We start from the raw sequence: 25669 nt of genomic DNA, 5'->3' as shown, positions 1-25669 counted from the left end.
AGTCGATCTTAAAAGCATTACATGAAATCTGTGGGATTACTCCTGAAGCCTAGCAAAGGTAGTAATTAGTCACTGACAATCGGTCGTGTTTAATAGAGCACTACCACATCTTTTCCTCATCATCAATTCAACAATTACCCACGCAGTATTAGCAACACTAATTGGCCGGACGGCAGCAAAACGCACGCACTAAACGCCTTAAAGGTAAAGACCAGTAATGGTCATGCAATTGCATTGTGAAAGAAACGTTGTGGAATCGATCAGAAAAGGTTGATCATCTAGCATCTAGCATCTGCAAGGTTCTGGAATCATCAAAATGATAAGAAATTTGGCCCATTCTTCATAAAGTTACAAGCACTATACACAGAAAGATGTATATGGGACTACCCTATCTCTCTCACACGACCATGAGAGAAATAAATTTACCAAATATATGAATTAGTAGGCGGTTTCCCGGCAAATTTTTTATCATCATGTATTAGTCAAAACATATTCTTTCACATGATTCGTAATGAGAGCTTCCATTTCATTTTTTGAAATTGGGGCGTTACCAATACTGGTCTTTACCTTTAATAGAGCGACATGTTGTGTATTTGAGATGCCTGGATGTAAACGGCTTACAGCATATCTGATGTTTAAATCGATCTTTCTGTGCGTCTGTTTCTCTCTCCTTCTCCCTTTCTCTCTTGCTCTGTCTGTCTCTGTTTCTGAGCTTTATTACTGCGTCTATGTCTGTACATGTATGTTTGTCTCTCTCTCTCTGTCTGACTCTATGTCTGTTTGTCTCTCTCTACCTATCTCCCCTTGTCTGTTTGTCTATCTCACTCCCTCTTTCTCTATCTGTCTATCCATCTATCTTTCTATCTCACTCACTGGCTCCATGTGGCTTAATATTGTTTGTTCTGATGTTGTGTAAGAATGTGACATAAAGAGAATTAGGGTTATCAAACAATTTTTAATGGAAGCCGTGTGAAATCTAATCATGTATACAAGCTATAATTTGATATTTGTTATAAATGGGAGGGGGGGTTGAAATACAAATTAATTTCATTTGATGTATTTGTATGTGCAGTTGAATAATTGCAGATATTATATTTCAGTTTTCATTAATAAATCTCTCGTAAAGTTAATTGGTGGTATTATTCCTCTGCATTTAGTTTTGTATTAAACCAATCAGAAATGTTTGTTCAGTGAAAATGAAATTATCTCAATTGGATATACATGTACATGGATGTGAAAGCCACATTGCAAGAGTATTATTCTAACAAAGTAAGATTATTTAATTTTATGAAAAAAATGAAGTGTGGATTGAAGTGATGATATTTGCTGTCAATGTAGATTTGTATGATGGTATGATATCATAGTTTATGTTTTATACATATAATTATGATCAATATTAGGTAGTATGTTTGGTTTGAAGTTTTAACTTAGCTTCCACATACATGTTAGAGCATTGAAGAAACATCTTCCCACTAGGGCATTCACTGCTACACCTGGTTTGAGAGAAACTACATGTTCTGATAATTACTGGAGCTCGATTAACAATTTACAAACGAGCAATTTATAAAGTGCCTCCAGAACTTCACTCAATAGAGGTACAAATTGTTGAAAGGCACAAGCATGTATACATTCAAATATGATAAACTATATTCCATATTGATCTGCGTCTTCTCTAATTCTCTCTTCTATATTTCATGTAGAAAAATCGAGCGGGAATGGAGATGCTTCTATCACATCGGGTAATCACGGTGCCCCCGCCTCCTCCTAAAACGGCCTTACTTCACCCAGGTGAGAAAATGGCTCTGATGTACATTTTTTCTAATCTCTTTATGCTCTTATTGCTCTTGTTTTAAATAAACAGATTACCTAAACCTGTTATATGATTAAACAGATTACCATTTATGTTCAAATTTGCGACTTTTACTTTTCAGAATGCCAAACATGGACATTTTGAACAGGTATTGGCCTTAAAAGGCAATTCATTGCAACTTTTTTTTTTAAGTTTCTCATAATGGAAATCTATTATTAGATAGAGAGAGGAAAAAGAGAGAGAGAGAGAGAGAGAGAGAGAGAGAGAGAGACATCTGTCCAACATATTGCTTAATTTTCTTGTTAAGATTGTCAACAGCTTTTCATTCATCAGATGATGATTCTTCTCCCATGCAAAGTATCCCTGGGGCTTAAATTGAAATAAATCCTCATCAAAACAAATTTAGAACAAATTAAGAGCAACAATATCCCTTATTAAGAGCCTTAACGAGTGATTACCTGTAATGAATACTCATTAGGAACTAATATGAACGTTGTGTGGCATTCAATTGACTTTTAAATAGAGAGGAAATTAACTCCCTCGGATATGACACCGCAAAACAAATACCATAGGCATTTGTTTTTCTCACTAAAGCTATGCGAAAACAGTTTGGTTTGCAAACAAAAACTTACAAGAAACCATTGAGGGGGAAGAGAGAGAAAGAAGTCATCAATATATGATTATTAAGAAATTATAATGACAGGAACTAGAAGGGAATTAACTTTGTGTGAAAAGGTAAGATTAAATGAATTCTGGTAATCTGGCTCTGAGCAAGAAATCCATCATTGCCCTAGACTAAAAATAAAGTTAACTTGAAAGATTTGTCTTGCTGGTATGACCATCTAACGTATCCAGATAATATTTCTTTGGCATTCAAGTATTGTTTGAAATTATTAAAGATATAAAATCTATAACATAATATAAAAGGACAACAAGTCCTGTAGTTGCTTAGTTATAATGTTTAATGCACACTTTACTTATATGGTATTGTATGTAAGTCAGCTTATGTATTGAATGATGCATGATGTTATAAATGAATACGTTGTCATCAAGAATTCATTAAATAACACCAATAAATGACTTGACACTCCCTGCTTGCTGACGTTCAATATGCTGTCTGGTAATTTACAACATTTAATAAAAATCTGAATAAAAGGATGTCCAATTAGATTTCAAGTGTAATGACATTTATTTGCATTGAGGATATTTATCATGACAAGCATGTTGACTTATTTATATCCCCTGTATGTCTCTTTTATTAATTCATCTGTTCCTCTAAGAGTGAAACATGAGATATGGTGCTAATGAATTTATTTGGATTGAATGTGTTTATTTATTTCAAATGTGCTTTCTTTTTCTCTCCATATTGTTTGGTTGGTTAGGGGAGGGGGCAGTTAAACCATACTAATGCTCTCTGTATATATTATGTTTGGTTGGTTAGGGGAGGGGGCAGTTAAACTATACTAATGCTCTCTGTATATATTATGTTTGGTTGGTTTGGGGAGGGGGCAGTTAAACTATACTAATGCTCTCTGTATATTATGTTTGGTTCAGTGGGGGAGGGGGCAGTTAAACTATACTAATGCTCTCTGTATATTATGTTTGGTTCAGTGGGGGAGGGGGCAGTTAAACTATACTAATGCTCTCTGTATATTATGTTTGGTTCAGTGGGGGAGGGGGCAGTTAAACTATACTAATGCTCTCTGTATATTATGTTTGGTTCAGTGGGGGAGGGGGCAGTTAAACTATACTAATGCTCTCTGTATATTATGTTTGGTTGGTTAGAGGAGGGGGCAGTTAAACTATAGTATACAAATGCTCTCTGTATATTATGTTTGGTTTGCTGGGGAGGGGTGCAGTTATAGGAACTATATATAAACTCTTGAGATTATTGTCAAGGGCTTTATTTTGTCTAAGATAGGGTTACGGTTTGGGTCACAATTGGGTTTTAGGGTAATTTTATGACTAGGGTTGGGGTTATAGAGTCCACGTTTGAACTTTGGTTGTATTAACAATTGGCCACTGAGCAATTGTTGCTGGAGCACGTCTGGTAAAATGAAGATTTGATGGTTCTCCCAGTCATCTCATGCTTATTGGATGATTATAAGGATAAGTGTTGCTATCTTTCTTAAAACAAAGCCGAGGGCAATAGTCAACTGGACATGTTTTGGAGCACAACATTAATAGATGGACTAATGGACTGTATTGTTTTCATTTTTCATATATTTCCTTCTTCTCTCCATCTATACAGAGAGCAGTCCTTCTGTGGATAGCCAGGGGAGGTCGCGGAGGTCAAGCAGGAAATCTAGGTCACCGAGCCCTCAGGTCAGTTCACACTCTCATTTAATCTGGAACATGATCCTAAGATCAGTTCACACTCTCATTTAATCAGGAGCATGATCCTAAGATCAGTTCACACTCTCATTTAATCCGGAACATGATCCTAAGATCAGTTCACACTCTCATTTAATCTGGAACATGATCCTAAGATCAGTTCACACTCTCATTTAATCTGGAACATGATCCTAAGATCAGTTCACACTCTCATTTAATCTGGAACATGATCCTAAGATCAGTTCACACTCTCATTTAATCTGGAACATGATCCTAAGATCAGTTCACACTCTCATTTAATCCGGAACATGATCCTAAGATCAGTTCACACGAACATGATCGTAGAGGCTTTTGAAAATCCTCTCAAGGGCAGTTTCACTACCCTGTTGCATGTTTGGGTTATGTAACTCGTCATTGCAATGTTTGCACAGTTCAAACATGGGATATGGTTATTGAAATTGCCTTAAGCTGATTTTTCACTTGCTTGTGTTTTGCTTTAATTGTAATCTAGTCAATGAAATATACTGGAGACTCCAACAAACTAATCGTGATGCGGTGATAACATTTTGATTGTATTTATTAAGTAACAGCTTTAACAAGCATCTCCGATTATAGATCTTGGCATAGTAGTGTGTCTTTGAACATCAAACAACAAAGCAATATACCTGACTATATTACAGTCAATAGAGATGTAATCAGATTCATATCGATCAGGTTTAATCCATACTTTTGATTTGATTAGCATGCTTCTAAAAGTATGAGATTTAATCTGGTATTAATTCGTCACTGTTTTCACGAAGTGACGTTAGTGAAAAAAAAATTGCATTCACTTTGCGTTACGATTTTCCTCACTACCGTCACTTCGTGAAAATAGGGACGAATTGTTATAATTTCATTTATACATTTTGTAATGAGAAGATGTGAACTCAATATGCATTTTAATTCAAAGTGATCACACTTGATGTTTCATGCAAACTGATTTCATTCAGCTCTTTTCTATTTGAGAACATGAACTCATTAAAATCACTTATTTTTTACATGATTTTACATAGCACAAAGGAAAATAAATCTAACTCATCCTAGATGTGCAGTGTTAACACAAAGCCTCATGAAAAATGTCAGAACTTCAAGAAATGACTTGTGCATTGAAGTTGTGAAGTAACTAAATGGTGATTCTGAATCATTTATGAGTAGATTGATTGATAGATCTAGTTTAGTTATGGGCAAGACTTGGGATCCAATGTAGAGAAGTGAGATGATACAAGGATCATATGTCTGCATAGCAAAGAATGGCTAGTTGAAAATGCAAACATGATCAGGTAATTGAGACCTTCCATGGCATCTCCCTTACACCTTGTTAGACTCCACACAGAAATGCTGAATCTTTTTTTGTCGAGCATAGATAATGAAAAATGGCCATTGGGATAACATAGTTGATATGGATATCTCTCCATGATATCTGCATGAAGTTATAATATATATCAGGGAAGTAAGATGATAAAGACATAAGATGTAATTGACATTCATTCTGGGTTTGATACGAAGATCATATTGCCATGGCGATTGAAGAGGAGGGGAGACCAGAAGTTTGATATACAAGATTTTGCCTTTACTCAAAATCAAGAACACTGGTTTCACATCTTAGGAAGATACACAAATCAGAGAGAGATAGAGAGAGAGAGAGAAAGAGAATGAGAGAGAATGAGAGAGAGAGAGAGAGAGAGAGAGAGAGAGAGAGAGAGAAAATGAGAGAGAGAGAGAAAATGAGAGAGAGAGGGGGTAGGTAAACAGGAAGAGGAGGAGGGGGAGGAGGGAGGAGAGGGAGGGGCACGGGGAGGAGGAGGAGGAGGGGGGAGGGGGAGGGGGAGGGAGAGGAGGAGGAGGAGGAGGAGGAGGAGGAGGAGGAGGAGGAGGAGGAGGAGGAGGAGGAGGAGGGGAGGGGGGAGGGGGGAGGGGGGAATGAAGAAAGGAGAAGAAAGCCTCATATCAGCCTGGTATAATATCAAATTCACAATACCTTAAACAAAGTTTGATAAAAGGTGCCACTAACCATGACTAGTGCGTTAAATTAATAAAAACTGCTGATTATCATTAATCCGTAAAGTGGGTTTTAAAATGGAGATTACCTAGCTAGCTATGAGGTTGATTGATGAGGTGATTTTAATTTGTGATGAATATTCGTAGAATAGATTTTGTGTATCAGTCCACTTGGTAGAGGAGAGTCGGATAAAAGGATAAAATGTAATCTGGTCTCTATACCTACAGGGATGGATGGCCTAAATGTGGGTTGCGTGATTGTATGCTTACTGAAGATGGGATACAAATACTTGAGACTTTCTGCATAAAATGTATCTGTATCAATTGAAATTCTGACTCTATGGGAACATAAAAATAATTGTAACACATTCAGACTTTTTGCAAAGAACCTTCAGGTTCTATCTGATAATGATAATGATAATAATTACTGTTGCTTCTTGTAAGAACTCATGTCCATCACACCATCCAGTGCTCCCGGCAGACCAAATCTATGTTTGAATGAGTCACATTTATTATGTTATTTGAAGAAGCATGTTGTTTGCCTATCCACGCTATAGCAATTTTTTAATGCTGATAAATTTTAAGTTTGTTTGATATTTACACAAAACAAAATATAAAATGAATGCAAATGATACACTGTACACAAATAAAGACATTGTATGGCTATTCATGCATGGAACTTGTGTGAGAAGATGCAACATGAGGTATAGAATGTATCTGTAGAAGAGATAGAATGAGTAGAGTAGCAAGGAGGAAATAAACTATGGTGTTGTGAACCCTCTAGGCTAAACATTGACAGAGCACTTGCCATGGTATTGCTACGGTTACCAAATCAAGACATCCTTCAAGAGAATGAGTTAGATTAGCATCGATCAGAGGAATGATGCTTGCCACGGAACACTAGAGGGCTCCCATTCAATGCCATTCACTCACCGATTCTACTCTTAACAAAAAAGGGGACATGATCAATAAAGCCCTCGACAGGTTTTAGAGGGAAGTCTGCCATCTTTCTCTTTCACGTGCCATGTGTATATATGTGGTCTTGAAAGAGATATGTTTTGGTTATTTGAAACGTGTCATAGACGTTTTTGAGAATCTCTCATAAAGATGATTTTATATCAATGTTGAAATCATATAGTAGTCTCAAAAGCCCTAACATTGTCAAAGTTGAGATCAATTCAAAGATTTTGGAGAGATTAAAAAGAGAGAAAACATAAACCAAGGGAACTATTCATGCAAGAAGAAATAAATAGAAAATAAATTTGTTTTATCTGTCAAATGTTAGTTCTGTAGGGTAGTTCATAATCAGTAAAAGGAAAAGAATAGTGTGATTTACAAGGAAGGCTAGACTACACAGTGAATTCTCTTTTATTGCAAATTTGCCAAAAGATAGTTACAATGTCAAAGCAGTAGTGGATAAATATGATGAATAGGCTAATCTATTCTTCATTGCATGGGTACAAGTGAAATCCAACTTCTTTGAGGTAACTCTTCCATTTTCATTATACATTATACATTTTGTAGCTGACACTCTACTAGTGATAGGTCTACAGCTAAAAAGGAAGATATAAAAAAGAGAGAGTAAACAACTCAAGTTTATATGTGCCACCTAATGCTTTTGAGTCACATTTGCAGTCTAATGTAAATGAAGCCTTTGCCGGGGATAGCATTATGGTCGGGTATGTTTATACTAGGATCCCCAGCCCTCCTACCCCCCCCCCCCCCCCCTCCCCTCCTCCCATTCAATAACATTTAGGTGAAACATGTTTGACATGGATCTGTTTGTTGTATGAGGCCATGTCATTAAAGTTTAATGGCTAGGTCATAACATAAATATAAAGTTCACATCCCTAACCTGAATCCCATATTTATATGAGTCATTGTCATACATTATTAATGAAGATTTAAAGAGACATTTTTTAATTCTAGGTTCTGCATATTGCATGACTTAAATGTGATGGATATTAAAGGGAGCATTGAAAGAAGGGATTTATGAAAGTTTTAAAAGATTTTTCCTTTATTCACAATCAAGAACAAAAGATGATAGCAGTAGTTTTATATCTTAAGAAGATACAGGGGTCAGAGAGAGAGGAAGAGAGAGAGAGAGAGAGAGAGAGAGAGGAGAGAAAGAGAGAGAGAGAGATGGAGAGAGCGAGAGAGAGAAAGTGAGAAAGAGAATGAGAGATAGAAGTAGTGAGAGAGAGAATTTGAGGGTATTTAGTAGATTTGCAATATTAATCTTTTATTCCCAAGTAAAGAAGAAAAAGCCCAATCAGTACCAGTTTCAAATGAAATGATGTTACAAGGGTTTGGGATAAAGAGGTATGAGAGAATAGATGAAGGAATGTTTGTGGGTTTAAGCATTTCTTGTAACACATATATTTAAAACATTTTGAATAGTAATGCTTTCTTTATAAAAATTTATGAAAGGCAAAGCTAGGATTAGTTTCATATTTTATGATACCAGTTCAGTTTATTTTAACCATAAAAATGAAACATGTACATGCAAATGAGTAACATAGTAAACATAATACGGTAAAGGACACCCTTAGAAGCAAATTGCTTGTGGTGGGGCCTTAAAAAGAAAAACAAACTACACATAAATTATATAGTTTAAAAACTTTAAAATAACATGATACAAACACACATGCATGCTCACACATATACATACACACATACATTCAAAATATCCTCCTCAGCTCAAACTTGATGATCAAGGGTTGAAGAGAAAGAGGTCAGATTTTACGAGAAAGATAATAAAATTTGTAAGCTTGAGCACTGATTGAATGCATGATTGAATGACTGGGAACAGAGATAGAAAAAGAAGAATTTTCTTAAAATGTTGACAGAAAAGAAGAGAGTCTTCAACATGAAGCCCATTTTCAATGCTGTGTGATTTGATGCTATTGTTATGGGGAAGAACAGAAACAAGGAGAGAGAAAGTGTGATAGTGTTTATATGCAAATAAGAGGGAGGTAGGAGGAAGAGAATGAAGATTATTATTCCTCCTGTGTGCTCTTAATGGCGTGATAGCGAGATATTGCACTACTCTGTTTCAATCGAGAAATAAACTTTGCATTCCCCGTAAAGTCATCTCAAAGCTGTCCTATCAAGAAAGCTAGCTAATTCATTTTCAGGTTCTAGGGAGCAATTATTGAGGATAGAAATACTGGATTCTCGTTAACGGCATCACTGCAAGCTGTTTGTGTTCCTTTTCAGTAGGCTGGAGATTTATCTCAAAGGGGACAAAAATGTAAAAGGCTTTTATGATTTTTCCATGTGATGATTGTGTAATTCTCTAGTTGATCCAGGGATGTATTTCTCTCTCTCTCTCTCTCTCTCTCTCTCTCTCTCTCTCTCTCTGGAGATCCAATCTAGAGATCAGGAAGAAAAATTGTTCTAATCAGACACTAATGACTGTCAATCAAGATTGCCCCAATTCAAATTAGCCAGCTTCATTCTCTCTCTCTCTTTCTCTCTCACTCCCCCCCTCTCTCTCTCTCTCTCTCTCTCTCTCTCACTGTTTCTCTCTCTCTCTCTCTCTCTCTCTCTCTCTCTCTCACTGTTTCTCTCACTTATTCTTCAACTCCTTAAAGTTGTTTTCTATTTGTTGCTTGCCTTGTTAAAGGCATTGCTTAACAATGTTTCCAGTTTTACAAATTTGAGATGTATGGCCGTACATGTATATCAGGGTCTGTGATATGGTGTAATATTGAAGCCCTAAAGAAATTGCGCTTCAAAATGATCATGAAGTGCCTCAAAAAAGTAAAAGATCTTTGAGTGACCTGTTTTCCCCAATAGACCGTAGTGTTATGCAAACTGTTGGGAAAACAGTTTTTGAAATTGAGAATTTCAATCATAAATATCTCGTTAATCAGACAGGTGATCGGCTTGTAAAAGTCATGGGATTCTTGACTGACCTAAAGGTTTACAATTAGCAGCATTTAGAATCTGGAGCAAAGATACCCAATCCATTTTAATTCAGCTGTGCCCATATTTGTTGTCTTCTAAACTTTTCTCATTTCTCAATTAGTTTTGACCTTTTCCTTAATCGCCTTGTTATCTATACATGTTTAAAGCATTGCCTTTCAGTTCAACAATTGGCACCTTCTTCATAGCTGTTTTAGCACATTTATGTGTAGTTCACAGTATAAAATCATGTGATGAGTGGGTTTTCCATGACTGTCGCATAAAGTTGGCAAAATCAAATTTTGATTTGCACATTCCCGCTGACTCTGCAATCAAATGCCCTTGCAGACTCGAGCTCATATAAAGTCAGACCTACGCAGACAGTTTCCTCATTTTCTCTTCATTTCGGAGATGAGGTTATACGGATCTTAATCTAATACCGGTTAGAAATCAAATCATTCCCAGAGTAGACTCATATGGTCTGGGATGTCTTATTGCCTCATGCAGCACGCACGCGGCAGTGGAAAATCAATTGCTATTCAATTACTCTGCTAAGCAACTTTTACTTTATCCACTTAATGCTAGACGAATAATTGTGAATTATAAATCAAGTTGAGGAGGGGGCGAGGAAGGGTAAGGAGCTGAGGAAGGAGGAATGATGTTATCCCATCTGACCCTCTTGGGAGGAGGTGCTTCTTTGAGAAAAAAAAGGAGAAGAAGAAGAAGAAGGAGGAGGAGAAGAAGAAGAAGAAAAAGGAAGAGGAGGAGGGGGAGGGGGAGGGGAAGGGGAGGAGGACGAGGGGGAGGGGAGGAGGAGGAGGAGGGGAGGGGGAGGGGAAGGGGGAGGAGGAGGAGGGGAGGGGGAGGGGAAGGGGGAGGAGGAGGAGGGGAGGGGGAGGGGAAGGGGGAGGAGGAGGAGGAGGGGGAGGGGAAGAGGAGGAGGGGGAGGAGGAGGAGGGGGAGGAGGAGGAGGAGGAGGAGGAGGAGGAGGAGGAGGAGGAGGAGGAGGAGGAGGAGGAGGAGGAGGAGGAGGAGGGGGAGGGGGAGGGGGAGGAGGAGGAGGGGAGGGGAGGGGAGGAGGAGGAGGGAGGGGAGGAGGAGGGGGAGGGGAAGGGGGAGGAGGAGGAGGAGGGGGGAGGAGGAGGAGGGGGAGGAGGAGGAGGAGGGGGAGGAGAGGCAGAGGAAGAACATGGTGAAGAAGGAGAGAAAGAGGAAGAAGAAGAAAAATAAGAGATAAAAAGAGGGGTGGATGAAGTCTTAAGGAGCTGAGGAAGAAGAAATGATGCTATCCCATCAGACCCTCTTGGGGGATGCTTCTTTAACATTGTGGATTTATTTATCAGGTTTTTCTATTTTAGTCCTATTTGCAATTAGATGGAAGATTAATGAGTAAGAGTCTAGAGTGATATGTGCAGTGATTTCAATTCAGTGATGCTGCAGAAGTCCTGAAACCTTATTTGAAGGTTAAAAATGGATTGAAATCAAATGAATTCTCCCCTTCAATTTAGCACCTAAATACAAAAAGAAACATTTATTGGAGTTTCTTAGTTTATAAGAATTTCAAGAGGGCGTTCTGTGGGGGGGGGGGGGGGTATTAGTATGGTCCCATTATCCCATATATATGTGACAATTTCATCTCATTGAATATATACAAATGGTAGCATTGTAACTATTATTTGCCAGCTAAGAATAAACCAACATCATTCCTTTTCTTGTCTTTCAGAACAATTCAGGAAATCAAATCTTTTTAGTTATATGATTTGTTTTCTCTCTTTTTCACTACTCTATCTTGGGATATAGTTAGAACAGGAATGTGATATAGTATGAGGTTTTAGAATTAGGGAGATTGGAGAGAAATTGATACACATAGTGGTCTAAAATAGGGAGAAGAAATGATCATCAGATACCAAGAAATGCATGATGGAGAAGAAAGTAACCAATATGTGGTGAAATATAATCCAAGTATAATTTTTGCATTCTTTGATAATTTTTTTCCTTCTATTCTCTATAGCACCATGCGGTGTGCATAAAGTTAAACATCCAATCAGGGTTTCTTCTCTCTCATAAGAATAAGCTTAGAATGATAGGAGAGTGAGTGGATGATAAGGATGTTCTAATGATTAATTCAAACCCTTATATTATTACCTGATGAGAGCCAGACGGTCACTAAATCTATTTAGAATAATAACGTTATAATTTGCAATTCTTGCGGCATTAAACAGAATAGATCTCATTGATTGATTTGTTTTCTATTTCTTTCTTTTTGTTTCAGAGGACATCACCAGCCAGGACACATGATGGTTTAGATCCCATTCATCCTGCCCTTCCTATTGTCAAGGTAACACTTTAAAAAATCTTATTGTCTCTCTCTCTCTCGCTCTTTCTCCCTCTCTCCCTCCCTGTCTCTCTCTCCCCTCCTTCCCTCCCCTTATCTCTCTTTATCTCTCTCCCTCTCTCCCTCTCTCTTTTTGCCATCCACTCAGACTTGAGGCCACAGAAAATTGCTTTTGTTTAATCTTTATCTAAAGTGAAACAAGAGAAGGGTAGTGCAATTCATGTTTCTGTATGTATAGCACACACATCAGTGGGCCGTATAAATAGGCCCATCACTGAGCACAAGTTTGCTCCTCCCCCCCCCCCCCCCCCCCCCCCCCCCCCCCCCCCCCACCCCAAAACAAAAACAAAAACTAAAAACCTTTTACCATTCAATTACAGGCAAGGTTTTGACAATGTGGTATTTAATAATCAAAATTTGTTTTCAGACAGTTTGGTGTCTGGATAAGGCCTTAGCTGTTATATTTTCAGGCCTCTTTATTTCAAATTTCCAAAACCTGCTCAGCCTACAGATCCTTATTTTTGTGGTAAGCCTTGAGTTTTTGTTGCAACATTTATTCTTGTCTGTTTTATAAGCCCCTTTTCCTTGATCCTTCTACTATTTTTTTCTGTCTTGTCTTTCATACACACATAATTCCTTGCTTCAAATCTTCTGTGTCTTTGTAGTATTCTATTTTACTCATGTTGTTTTGGTTATTTTTATTTTGAGCTCTGAAATGTTCACACCATTGTAATCTCACAATTTTCCTCATGTTTTGAGGTTTGGTGAGAGAGCATAAAGGTTGTTACTCGCTGCATGTTTGTTCCGGTTTTCATTCTTGAATGCTTCCTTTCCTTATATTGATATAAACTCATTATGTATTCATGAGTTTCCATAGCCTCAAGTGATATGTATCCCACCATGAGGTCCTGCTATATAAGAGATGATGAGTAGTGTGTGCTTAGAGGTAGAAGGGCACTAACCCTGTGTAAAGGTATAGGAGTGAATACCCTTCTGGTTCTCAGCAGATAAATGAAGCTAGCTTGAAGACTGTTATAGTGTCTCTTGCCAGGATTACTGTACCATACCTCTATCGGGATATGATCTTATTATGTATTCATTAACTACCATGCCTATAGTCTCTACAATCCTCCAAATGGGTACTTATCAGGGCACGTTCACACCGCATAGACTCCCCTACAATGCTACTCTGATATGTGTTCAAGTGTTGGAATCTGTTCCCACTGCCTTTAGTGTGATTATTGGATTGTCTTCCCTGCTGGTGAATCTAATTCACAGGCAGGTTAGGACTGTTTTTGTTTCAAAACTAACTGTAAAATGTCCATCCTTCTAAGTGTATTGTAAAGAGATTAATTCTATTCATCCTATTTAAAGGTAAAGACCAGTATTGGAAACGCAGAAATTTCAAAAAATGAAATGGAAGCTCTCATTACCAATCATGTGAAAGAATATGTTTTGACTAATACATGATGATCAAAAATTTGCTGGGAAACCGCCTACTAATTCATATATTTGGTACATTTGTTTCTCTCATGGTCTGTGAGAGATATAGGGTAGTCCCATTTACATCTTTCTGTGTATAGTGCTTGTAACTTTACAAAGAATGGGCCAAATTTCTTATCATTTTGATGATTCCAGAACCTTGCAGATGCTAGATGCTAGATGATCAACCTTTTATGATCGACTCCACAACGTTTATTCACAATGCAATCGCATGACCATAACTGGTCTTTACCTTTAACTTGTTACTGGAAAGCAATTGATGTTTGAAATTAAAAGAGTGAATTTGGTAATGGCAACGTGTTAACAGTGTTGCATTGAATGCTTGTTATGTTCAATATCTTGAAATACCACATGCAGTTATTAATTCTATGATCTCTCAAAAAGTACTTCTATTTTTACTGCCCTTCCAAGAATATAAAGTAGCATTGATATGAAAGTTGCTTTGCTTTTGAATCTTTATATAAGAAATGAAAGAGAGAGGTAACAAGCATTTGAAATAACACCCAAAACGTATCTGAGCATATATATGGTAGTCCTCACTAATCTAAAAATATTTTTATTCAGATGTACTTCATATTTCTTGCCTAGTTTATAGCACTAGCCTCTAGATGCAGGTCACTCCCTCGTTAAGTACCGGCAATGATGAAAAGTCCCTGCCACGAGAGAGAGAGAGACAGAGATAAAGCTATGAATATATGATGATGTGTAATTGTGTGGAAAGAACATTGCATGGAAAGCCATATTTCCTCTTTACCCCAGCAGGATGGGGGGAAGGGGTAGGGGGGGGGGGCAGAGGTTCATTATACGATGTAAATAATAATAATAATAAAGATAGATTTATTGAGCGCATAATAAACCGAAGTTTCTCTATGCGCTTTACAAAGTAAAAAACAATCAAGTACAAGTATATTTAAATAGTTACAAATTAAGAACGAAATATAAAGACCTTAAACTAAAGACATGTAGCTAAGATAATTCATTGCGAGCAAAGTTAATACAAATGGCAAATACTTATGACAAATCAATTAGAGTAGCATATTCAATTATAATACATAGATGAAAAGTAATGTCAAAAATTACAAACGAAACAGGTAAGTTTTAAGAAGGGTTTTGAAAGTCTGTCGTGTGGGAGCTTGACGGACATGCAGAGGGAGCGAATTCCAGAGAGTTGGGGCAGCCACTTCAAAAGGAAATGACACATATACAAATCAATTATAACTATCCCAGCTTTTTTGTGAGTGTTGATTTTTCAGATATTAATTAAATTTCCTATAAAGATTCCCAATCAATACCCAAAATGGAAGTAAAATATAAATTTTTGATGAAAACGTAATTGCTTGTAATGATGTTTAAAATCTAGAAATGTAGTATTGGCATAACAGAATGTGATAAAATATTAGGAATACTGAAAGGTAAAAAATAATTTGTTAAGGGTGTTTATGTCTCATGTACTGGGTTGATGTGATTTTCTCAGCCTGAGCTCACAACTGCATCCCTTCCACGATACGCTATCATCGTGTGTGCAACAATTATAAATAGATTGTAGATGGCTGAAAAGTAAGACAAGTGGATCAAATTATGTGTGTGTGTCAGGGGGAGGGGGAGGAAGGGGTAGTTATAGAGATAGTAAAATGTTAATGATAGTATCGTGTGGGATTGATTAATGAAGGAGAATGCCGATGTGCATCATAGAATGTAAACTGTTGATAATACGTTTATGAAAGTAAAATTATGAGTCCATTTATAAAGGGCATATATAATGCCCCTATTTTGAACCCGGTCATGCCTCAGTATAACACACCCAGGCATTGGTGGGCGTCTGGAGTCGTTAATATTTCAGATCAATATTTCCTCTCCCGCAAGCGACTTCCCGGGCAGCTAATATTCGGTTATTAATAATTCAAGCTGCGGTTTTGTTTTTGGATGTAAGCTTGGCTGAGTTAGCGCTGGACTGATGGATAGCTCTCAGTGTGGGCTCCTTGGGAGATGACAAGTGTGACATGTGATGGTGAGAGAGAGAGAGGATGAAATTAAACCGGAATAATCTTCTCATCAAAATTGTCTTAAGGCTGTGAATGTTGCTGAGGTAACAATATGAAATATAAATATGATGGTTTAATGAAAACGATTGTGCATCATTGATGAACCTACCAAGTAGATATGTAGCTATTACTAAATTATTGATTCCTTTGTCAAGATGTACGAAAAAGTGAATTTAAATAGAAGAAAAATTGTTATTTAATGTATGATATAGCTAAGCATGCTAGTGTCGGGTAATTATAAACTGTTTGCCATCTTAATTATAAAGTGTAGGTGGAGGTTAATACAGGTAACCTTTTACAGGAAGCTGCATGAAGTTCCTATAGCTGTTTGATCTCGCTCGTAATCTTATTACTCTTAACTTTAATCTAATCAGTGATCCGTAACAAACCATGCTCCGTAACTTATGAAGTAGGCAGATAGAAATAGTCTCTCCTTTAAGACCTTTGTAAGAACCTTTGGCAAGGCAGTAATCAACATTTGCCACTCTCCACCCAGATATTGAATGGGTATACCTTGCCTTCTGAAATGTGTGCTCTGTTAATATCCAATATTATTTGTATTATTATAAAAAGGTATTGTATCATATTGTGTAAAGTTAGTTCAATAAGTCTAAAAGAATAGAAAGACAGTATCCTTAGTAATTGAGACTTCTAAGGCTGATCCCTTACTTTAAGGAAACTCATATCATGGAAGTACTACAATGAACTTTCCAGAAGCTGTAGAGGTTATTACAGTTATCCTTCAATGAGATTATTGAAAGGATTGCTAGCATACTGCACACCCTGAGGAAGGATTTAAATTAATAGAAGAAATATCGGAAGAGATTGATCTAGATAAAGAAATATAGATGGAAGAAAATGAACAGATAAATGCTGACAGAGATGGGATAAATATGTATCTAAGCTTGAATCATTTTGAAGATATGAAATATATAGGGTATTGATGACTAGAAAACTATATTGATAACTGAGATCTAGAGGAAAGGATCCTTTGGAGAGAATGAGATACAGGAATTGAAGAAGGAATTGAAGAAGGAAAGGTGGTGAAGAAAAGAAAGATAGAGTAAGTAATGGAGAGAGTAATGGAGAGAGTAATGGAGAGAGTAATGGAGAGAGAGAGAGAGTGTGTGTGTGTGTGTGTAATGGAGAGAGAGAGACAGGCAAATATCAAAATAAGAGGGACAGAGAAATGAGAGGAAAGTAGTGAGTGATGCAGAGAACAGGGGAGAGAGAAAGACAAGAAATAAAACAAGTTAGAGAGAAAGATTTGATATCTATAAATAAATGTAGCAAAGGGGTGACAGAGAAAGAATACAAAATCAGAGAAAGGGATATAAAAAGAGAGAGAGAGAGAGAGAGAGGGAGAGAGAGGGAGAGAGAAAGAGAGAGAGAGAGAGAGAGAGGAAGAGAGAGAAAGAGAATAACTGGTTACCATATGTAATCCTATTTACTGCCATTAAACAAAGTGGATAGTATCTTGATAAGATTGTAACCTCTTGAAGTACTTCTGCAATCTAGAGTTTATCCTTAGGGCATCATAGTGTAAGCTAAGCTCTAGCCCTGCTCTAGCCCTGCAGCTAGAATAGATACCCAACCCACACATCTTGTATCAATGTTGTTATCATAGATTTACAATTCTTGAAGGGTGGGATTACCTACATACATTTTGAAGTATTCTACAGACATCTGTTATTCTATATCTTGTATATTCATGTTTGTCAGTTATTAAATGACAACTTTTCACTGAGTTGAAGCAATAATGTTTTAGGATGTTTAATTGATATTTTTGTTGTTGGTCTTGTTTCAATCAGCTTCAATCTGTCAGTTTTTGTGCCACGAGACTCTAATATTAATTTCTTTTTCTTTATAATATTTCTTTCTTTATTCGATTACAACTGACAAGTTATATATTTAACAATTCTAAAAGAGTATCTGTCTCAATGCTGTTCATTCCTCTAGCATGTCTATATCCAATTAAACTGCACTGTTTCTTTTTTCTTGGTGAATGACTGGCTAAAGATGACTACCAACCATGTGTCTCTCTCACTTCTTACAAGGATAATATAATTGAGACTACAGTAAAGCTTTTAATGATAATAATATTCAGTTCTTGTATAGCGCATGAAATAACATCTCTATGCGCTTCCAAAGAGCGTTTGAAATTATTACTCTAGCTTTAGCTCCGGCAGCCGTAATCAGCGCACAGTGCATTTCAAGGAATAATCCTACCAGGTACCCATTTACCTCATCTGGGTTGAGTGTGGCAAATGTAGATTAATGTCTTGCCAAAGGATATTAGCGCCCTGGTGGGACTCGATCCGCGGACCTTGCGATCCACTTGACCACGACACCTTTAAAAGATGAAATAGTATAATTTACCATGACTGTTTCTACTCCATTGTCTGTCCTGTCTATCCTAGGTTCCATCAGACAAGCAATCTCATACTGGTACAATCTTCAGAACACTCATCTTAGCTAAGTCACCTAACCTCATCAAAGACAGGAAGAACAACCTTCGAACCTACCGCAAGTGCATGGTGGGATCTGAGATGGTTGATTGGTTGATGCAGCAGGGTCAGATGACGTTAGTAAGGTCGCGACCTCAAGCTATCGGGATGTGGCAAGCTCTGCTTGAAGAAGGCGTAATCACTGAAGGTTGGATGAATATATTATCTTTTAGATCAAGGGTGGCGTGTAAAAAGGGTTATAAATACACTGCAAGGGAGGGGGTATGGAGTTCCATTGTTACCCTAGTCTAAATAAGACCCCGTTCTCATTCACTTCGTTGGAGCGGTCTAACTAAGACCCGTTCCTCAGGAGCAGTTCTTAGGCGAGTGAGAACGGTCAAAGTCGTCCAGGAAGTGGACTTCTGGACCGCTCCAGAAGACCACCTCGGGAGGTGGTCTTGAGGAACGGGTCTTATTAAGAGCGGTTTGGACCGCTCTAACGTGCAATGTGAACGGAAGCATACTTTGACCGGAAGTGAGCTAGTGACGTTCCGTGCGAAACATTTAGTAGGTCTACGGTACATACAGTTTGTATTCCGCGCGCGAAAAAATTGACCTGCTGACCTGAGCTTCCATAGCAACAAGACCACTTTGACTCGTGGAGCGGTTTGAGCCATAAAAAACTGCTCGGAGTGTGAACGCTCGCAAACCGTTCCTCAAGACCTGTTCCTCTGGAGCGGTCTAACTAAGACCACTTTCAAAGTGAGTGAGAACGGGATCTAAGACTAGTCTAATATTAGGAAAGAAATAGTGGAAAAACAGCACAGAATTTTGTCAATCTTTTAAAACTATTTTCAACTCTGAATTTAAGGCGGAGGCATATAGGAGATGCAGTTGCGTTTGTCTTGTTTAATATGTGGTGATAATCATTTAATTACATGATTGTATTCATGTGTCGTAACCCTGGGCGTGGACGGTGTATTGGTGTATTATAGTGATTGTTCCAATCATTTTAAGCCTTGTAATTCTCGCTACCCTAAATAGGTACGAAAATCTCGAAATTCGCGAGACGAGGTAATTTTCACTCTCTCGGGTCGTCACTACAACTTCCGGTATAGAGTCCCATCCCGCTGGCGCTAGCGCCTGTGTTCGCTGTGCAGAGTTTTCACGCACGCTAAAATCGATGCCAATCAGTGTAATTTGTACAGATTATAATATATGCATTAAATTTAGTTTGTTTTTATTCAATTTGAATATACAATAAAAAGCAAAAAATAGTTTACAGGAAAGATTTTATTTTTATTCATGTTTTTTTTCTGTTAATCTAAAAGTAAAAAAAAAATAATTGTCTTAAAATTGTGCATGTAGCGACCAGCGTCACAATCACGAGCAGACGATACAGTAAACAGTGTAGAGACAACACTCAGTTCATGTATTTCTCGTCGACCACAAAATGGATAAAAAAACAGTTTCGGAACTTAAAAAAATCTTAACGGACAGAGGAATACCATGCAATGGAAAGCTTCGGGCAGAATTAGTGACTTTAGCACAAAAGGCCGTTAAACTCTAACCTGAAAGAGAGGGTTGTGATCACGAACTTTCCGAGCGAAAGCGACGCTGTGTTGTTGTGGAGGACGGCACAGGAAGCTGTAATGTCGAACAGCTATCCCATAATGCAATGCGCGTTTTCAGGATTTTCCCTGGATCTCGGCAGAATCGCTATTTGGGGTAGCGAGAATTGGATGTACTTCTTGCTTAATTATGCTTGATACTAAATTTGATAAAAAGCATCCAACCCAAGATGCAGAGCATTATATTGATTTTATTAAAGGATGATTTAGGCATCACCAGCCACACCGGCATCTTGAGAGAATACAACTTCTAAGGAAATGATCTCATCCTCCACATTTAATCCAGTCCCCCTTGTAAATCCACTCACTCTTGTTTAATCCTGTCCCCCCTTTTTTAATCCTCCAGTTAACAGAGAGCATCCCTTTCAAGATGCTGAGCATCAGTACCGGTTCCGTGAGGATGATCAAGGCATCACCAGCACACCATCACCATGTTTAATCCAGTCCCCCTTGTTAATCCAGTCCCCCTTGTTTAATCCACTCGCCCTTGTTTAATCCTCCAGTTAACAGAGAGCATCCCTTTCAAGATGCCGAGCATCAATACCGGTTCCGTGAGGATGATCTAGGCATCACCAGCACTCCAACATCATCTCAGAAGAAAGCTGCCGAGGAGGAGCTTCCGGAGATTGTTGGGATTCTAGCCAAGGTTGCTCCTGATGCTATGATGAGACTCATCCTACGCAAACCGTGAGTACTTTGTCCATACGTTGAGAGCCAGAAGGGTATAGACGCAGTGTGAAATTATTCAAGTTTAATTCCACCTTCTTGGCTCTCAATAAACATGTTACTTGATGGGTGATCAATATGATTGGATTTAAGCTGTGTTGGTTTAGTTCTAATTCGTTGGAACAGGTCTAAGGAAGATTGAAAAGTAAACAAAACTCTAGTCAGATAAATGCTTAACCTTAGAGTATATCTCTAGTTTCAACTATTCCAATGAAGTGGAAGAGAGAGTCTTACAATCTTTATATATTTTTAGATAAGCATACAGGTCTAGCACATCGATAGATTCCCTTTCCTTCTTAATATTGTGAATATGACTACCGGTAGTAACCAAATGAAATTTTAGTTTGTTTTCTAATGAGTAACTTGCTCATAGTTTAATTGAAAAACAATATTTTTACTTAGATAGTTAAAGGACTGAGCTTACAGGCTATTGGTTATTGATATCAATTTAATATGTTATTTCCTTCTCCTTGCGGTGTCCGTGTCTAGTTTGGTAAGATTGTTCAATTCTTTTAACTGAATCCCAGATAACACTTTTGTTGTAACAAGTGCATGAAAAAAAGGAGAAATGATTTTGTTATATTCTAATCCAATTTTTAACTTAAATTTATTCAAGCCTATATTTTTAACCCTTTTTGAGATTTGCTTTTGGATAACATAACATTTCCACAGATCCCAGCCTGACTTATCTCAGACTTAGTATTAAACTAACATGTTTTATAATGCCTTTGACATTGTCTGGTTTTATATGTGTAACCCCTTTACAGGGGCATGATAATTATATGTACGCCACTTCAAATACAAACTGATCCTATGCTGCCCTTTTCAAAGCAATCCAAATATTCAGATGTTTTTCCCTCAATATTTTTAGCAACGTGTATGTTTGGTTAAATGATTACTTATTTCTTACGGACTGATGGTAATTGAAATACTTTTGATGGAATGAATAAGGAGGGGAATATTCATGGAGAGAAATAATTAATGGCGAATTTATAAGGAATCTAAGAAATCACAATTTTGAAACAGATTCCTAAAAGAACATTCTTTCCTAGTATACAAATGCAAAACACACACAGTTTTTCTAAGACAGACTTTCATCTTGCCATGCCCGTATTATATATGTGAGTTAATGGCATAGAATGTGATTGTTAGTTTCTCAAAGGAAAAAGTTACATAACATCTACATACCAGTAAGACTTTCAGTTTTGTAATTAGCCATAAAGTGTTACTGTTTTCATTATCACAACAGATAAGATATCGTCCATTGAATTATTCCATAATTACTCAGCAAATATTCATAGTTTCCTAGAAAAGGGAATTATAATTTCAAATCTACTGTTGCACAAATAATGTGCTGGGAAGACCAATACACAATGAGTACTGATTCCTTCCTTATCTGACAGAGTAGAATAGAAAAGATTATATTTCACTATTTAGAAGTTATTTCTGCGCCTCTTACATTAAATACTATTAAAAGGCATTATGATTGACATCTTATTTCAGAATGTTACATTAATGAATAAATACACTACATTACAATATCAATGTAAAATAGCTACAAAGTCGCTTCCGCTGCTGCAAGATGTATATTATCGTTAATGGCGCTTGTCAAATTGATGTTTCTGTGAGTTTGATTTTTTTCTGTTGCTGATTGTATGATAATGTTATGTATGTTTACAAAATTAAGAATGTGCATGTGTTTTATTCTAATTTGCAATTGTTATTTATAACCCCCTGAAAAAGTATTATTTGAGTTATTTAAAAATATATATATATATTGATTAACATGAATACCAAGAGGAAATGAGAATCATTTCTGATTTATCTTTACAATGCATTGGAATAGGAATGAAACCCAAGAAAAGACTACCAGAGATTGTTAACAGACTTAAATTAATACCCTTGTCTTCATGAAGAAGACCATGGTTAGGGGTTAGAAAATTTGTTAAAGAAAACAAGTTTTTCAATTATGACAAAAGTCCCTGTATAGACAGAAATCGATTTTGCTAGATCCTGAGCAAATCTTAGTCACACTTGCGTACAAGCATGCACTCAATGTTTTAATGGAAATTTTCATGTTCAATCACTCATTGTAATATAAGGATAGATAATTTCTGTTTTGTATTATTAATGATTGTGGTCAGTTACTTAATGTAAAAAGATCTTGTCATATACTAAAACATCATCATCAACAACAACGTCTTCATATTCATTTTTATCATCTTAGTGATCATTATCATCGTTAACACCACCCTCATCAATCATCTCCATCATCACCATTATCATCATCATCATCATCATCATCATCATCACCTTCACCATCATAACAAACATTATTATCAATCATCATCATCATCATCATCATCATCATCATCATCATCATCATCTTCACCATCATCATCATCCATCATCGTCGTCATCACCACCACCATTATCATCATCATCATCATCATCATCTTCACCATCATCATCATCATCACCATCATCACCTTCACCATCATAACAAACATTATTATCAATCTTCATCATCATCATCATCATCATCATCATCATCACCTTCACCATCATAACAAACATTATTATCAATCATCATCATCATCATCATCATCATCTTCACCATCATCATCATCCATCATCGTCGTCATCACCACCACCATCATCACCATCATCATCATCATCACCACCATCATCACCATCATCATCATCATCACCACCATCATCACCATCACCATCATCATCATCATCATCATCATCATCATCATCATCATCATCTTCACCATCATCACCATCATCATCATCATCACCACCACCATCATCATCATGCTCAACACCATCATTATCATCTTTTCATCATCATTAAAATACATGACTAGTCACCACAATTATGTTGCTTATTGGAGGAATCTCCTCCTTGTTTGTTACCGGTGTTAGTGACCACGTCACCATTGTCATTTTCATAAATACAAGTATATATCCATTGCCATCATCATCAACAGCCTTTTCAGTGTGACTGTTATTATTTCTCCACAAAGAAATGAACATGTTTTCATCCTTTACATTTCCTTACTCTTACACTGACTTTATTGAAACACAGCACATTCTTTTTGTTAGTTTTGTTCCACATGTGTATGGTAAATGTCTGGAACATTATTGCTTTCACTCAAACTAATTTTCCTTATTTTTATAATTCCCTTTTGGTAAAAGTCACTATAATTTTATTACCATACTTGAAAGGGCCAATATACCACTATCTTTAACTCACTCTTCAAATCTAGTAACTTCATACATTTGTTCGCAAAGTTTACTACAGTTGTACACATTTATTGATTCAAATATTTTTAATATATTAGTTCACATACATGTACATATTGCATGTTTACTTATCTAACTTTTAATCAATATGAATTTCTTTTGATTTGCTTTATATAAAGCATCCCCTTTTTTGTTTCTTGTTGTTTTTTCACACTTCTATACTCACATATAGCACTCCTATACGAGCATGGGGGTTTGAGTAAGTACATTGCTTTGTTGCCATGGTAACTCTTTACATTAGAAATGGCTGAAATTTGAGCTTTGTACCTTTACCCTTCACAGCTTTGATTGGTGATACACAAATGCACTGGACTTGTTTATATAGTATCAGATTTAGAGTAAAAAATATCAAATTTTATATCTTCTCTCTCTCTCTCTCTCTCTCTGTCCCTCTCTCTCTCTCTCTCTCTCTCTCTCTCTCTATCTCTCTCTCTCTCACTCACACACACACACACACGCGCACACACACACACTCTCTCTCTCTCTCTCTCTCTCTCTTTCTCTCTTTCTCTCCCCCTTTGCACATATCTCCCTCTTCCTTTCTGTGCCTCAATACAAAAAGGATGTAGTCATAGGGACAAAAATCCTGTAACTTTAAAAACAACAGAACTTATCTTTTTTCATGGGAAGGGGAGGTGATACATGTTTGCACACATTGAGTCAGATTTCTACCTATGTTAAGAGCCTGCATGATTAGGATTCAATTAGACATTTTTGTCTCGTCTTTAAATTAAGTAATTTTGGATGAATGCAAATAGAAAATTTATGTTGTATCTTAAATTATAAGAATGAATGAATGAATAACTAATCAGGATCCTTTTTGAGCAAGACACTTATAGTCTGAAACAGACAAAACAAGGAATAATAGTACATTTAGTATGACTAAATTTCCCAATCACTCTTTAGATTTTGGGATGCCTATGATCACATAATTGTAGATTGTTTGAGATTTTGCATGACATTGTATTTGTTGCGCTATGACAGCATCAACCCTAACTGATTTACACTTAGAATGTCTATAATTTGTTGCATTTCATCAAACTAAAATGTAGACAGTATTTTTATCAGAACTTTTCTTACATCTATTTCATTTTTATCATTCTTTTCTTGCATCTTTATGCACGCATTCTACTCATATCTCGTCAGTTCTATCATGATTTATAGACTTATAATATTGATTTTCATTGTAGATGAATGTATGAAGTATTTATATGCATGCTGTATCATTGTCATTGGTTGTATGGTATGGCTTCATGCATGAAAGCAAGTGTGACTAATATCAATGATTCATATTTTCATTCCTGGAAAAAGTAATTAATTGCCTGATATTACGAGCTCTTTGGAAGATGCTCATTTTGAAGCTCTAGGTATTGAAGGTTTTCCATAGTTAGTGCAATTGAGTCTGATCATGAGAGTATACAAAGCAAAGTAGAGTGAAATATGATATGCTTTAGATATTGGGGATGATTATCAATGGATAAAGCATGAAATTAACAGAGGGAGATCAATGGATGAAGTCCTAGTTTAACATTTTCAAGTGGGAAAAAAAATTGAATTGTGCTGTTTCCACACAATTTCCACAC

At 36.8% G+C, this 25669-nt stretch overlaps 1 protein-coding gene across 2 annotated transcripts in view; it reads left to right on the top strand.

The window, feature by feature from the left end:
* The first annotated feature begins 1579 nt into the window (after positions 1 to 1579).
* LOC579050 (rap guanine nucleotide exchange factor 4) overlaps positions 1580 to 25669 on the top strand; it is a 38505-nt gene continuing 14415 nt past the window's right edge. Inside the window, exons 1-5 of one of the 2 annotated variants that reach the window (XM_030990948.1) lie at positions 1580 to 1788; positions 4062 to 4135; positions 12363 to 12428; positions 18391 to 18625; positions 20552 to 20735. In XM_030990948.1, the coding sequence (XP_030846808.1) occupies positions 1716 to 1788; positions 4062 to 4135; positions 12363 to 12428; positions 18391 to 18625; positions 20552 to 20735 (632 nt within the window). In that variant the 5' untranslated portion in view covers positions 1580 to 1715. Of the gene's footprint in view, positions 1789 to 4061; positions 4136 to 12362; positions 12429 to 18390; positions 18626 to 20551; positions 20736 to 24258; positions 24286 to 25669 lie in introns of those variants that run through there. The other variant, XM_030990947.1, reaches the window with a different exon arrangement.

The sequence above is a fragment of the Strongylocentrotus purpuratus genome, unplaced genomic scaffold (genome assembly GCF_000002235.5).
Source record: "Strongylocentrotus purpuratus isolate Spur 01 unplaced genomic scaffold, Spur_5.0 spur5_scaffold_19, whole genome shotgun sequence".
In the NCBI taxonomy this organism is placed as follows: domain Eukaryota; kingdom Metazoa; phylum Echinodermata; class Echinoidea; order Camarodonta; family Strongylocentrotidae; genus Strongylocentrotus; species Strongylocentrotus purpuratus.
Note: the sequence above shows the minus strand (reverse complement) of the source record. Positions and strands in the feature narration are given on the sequence as shown.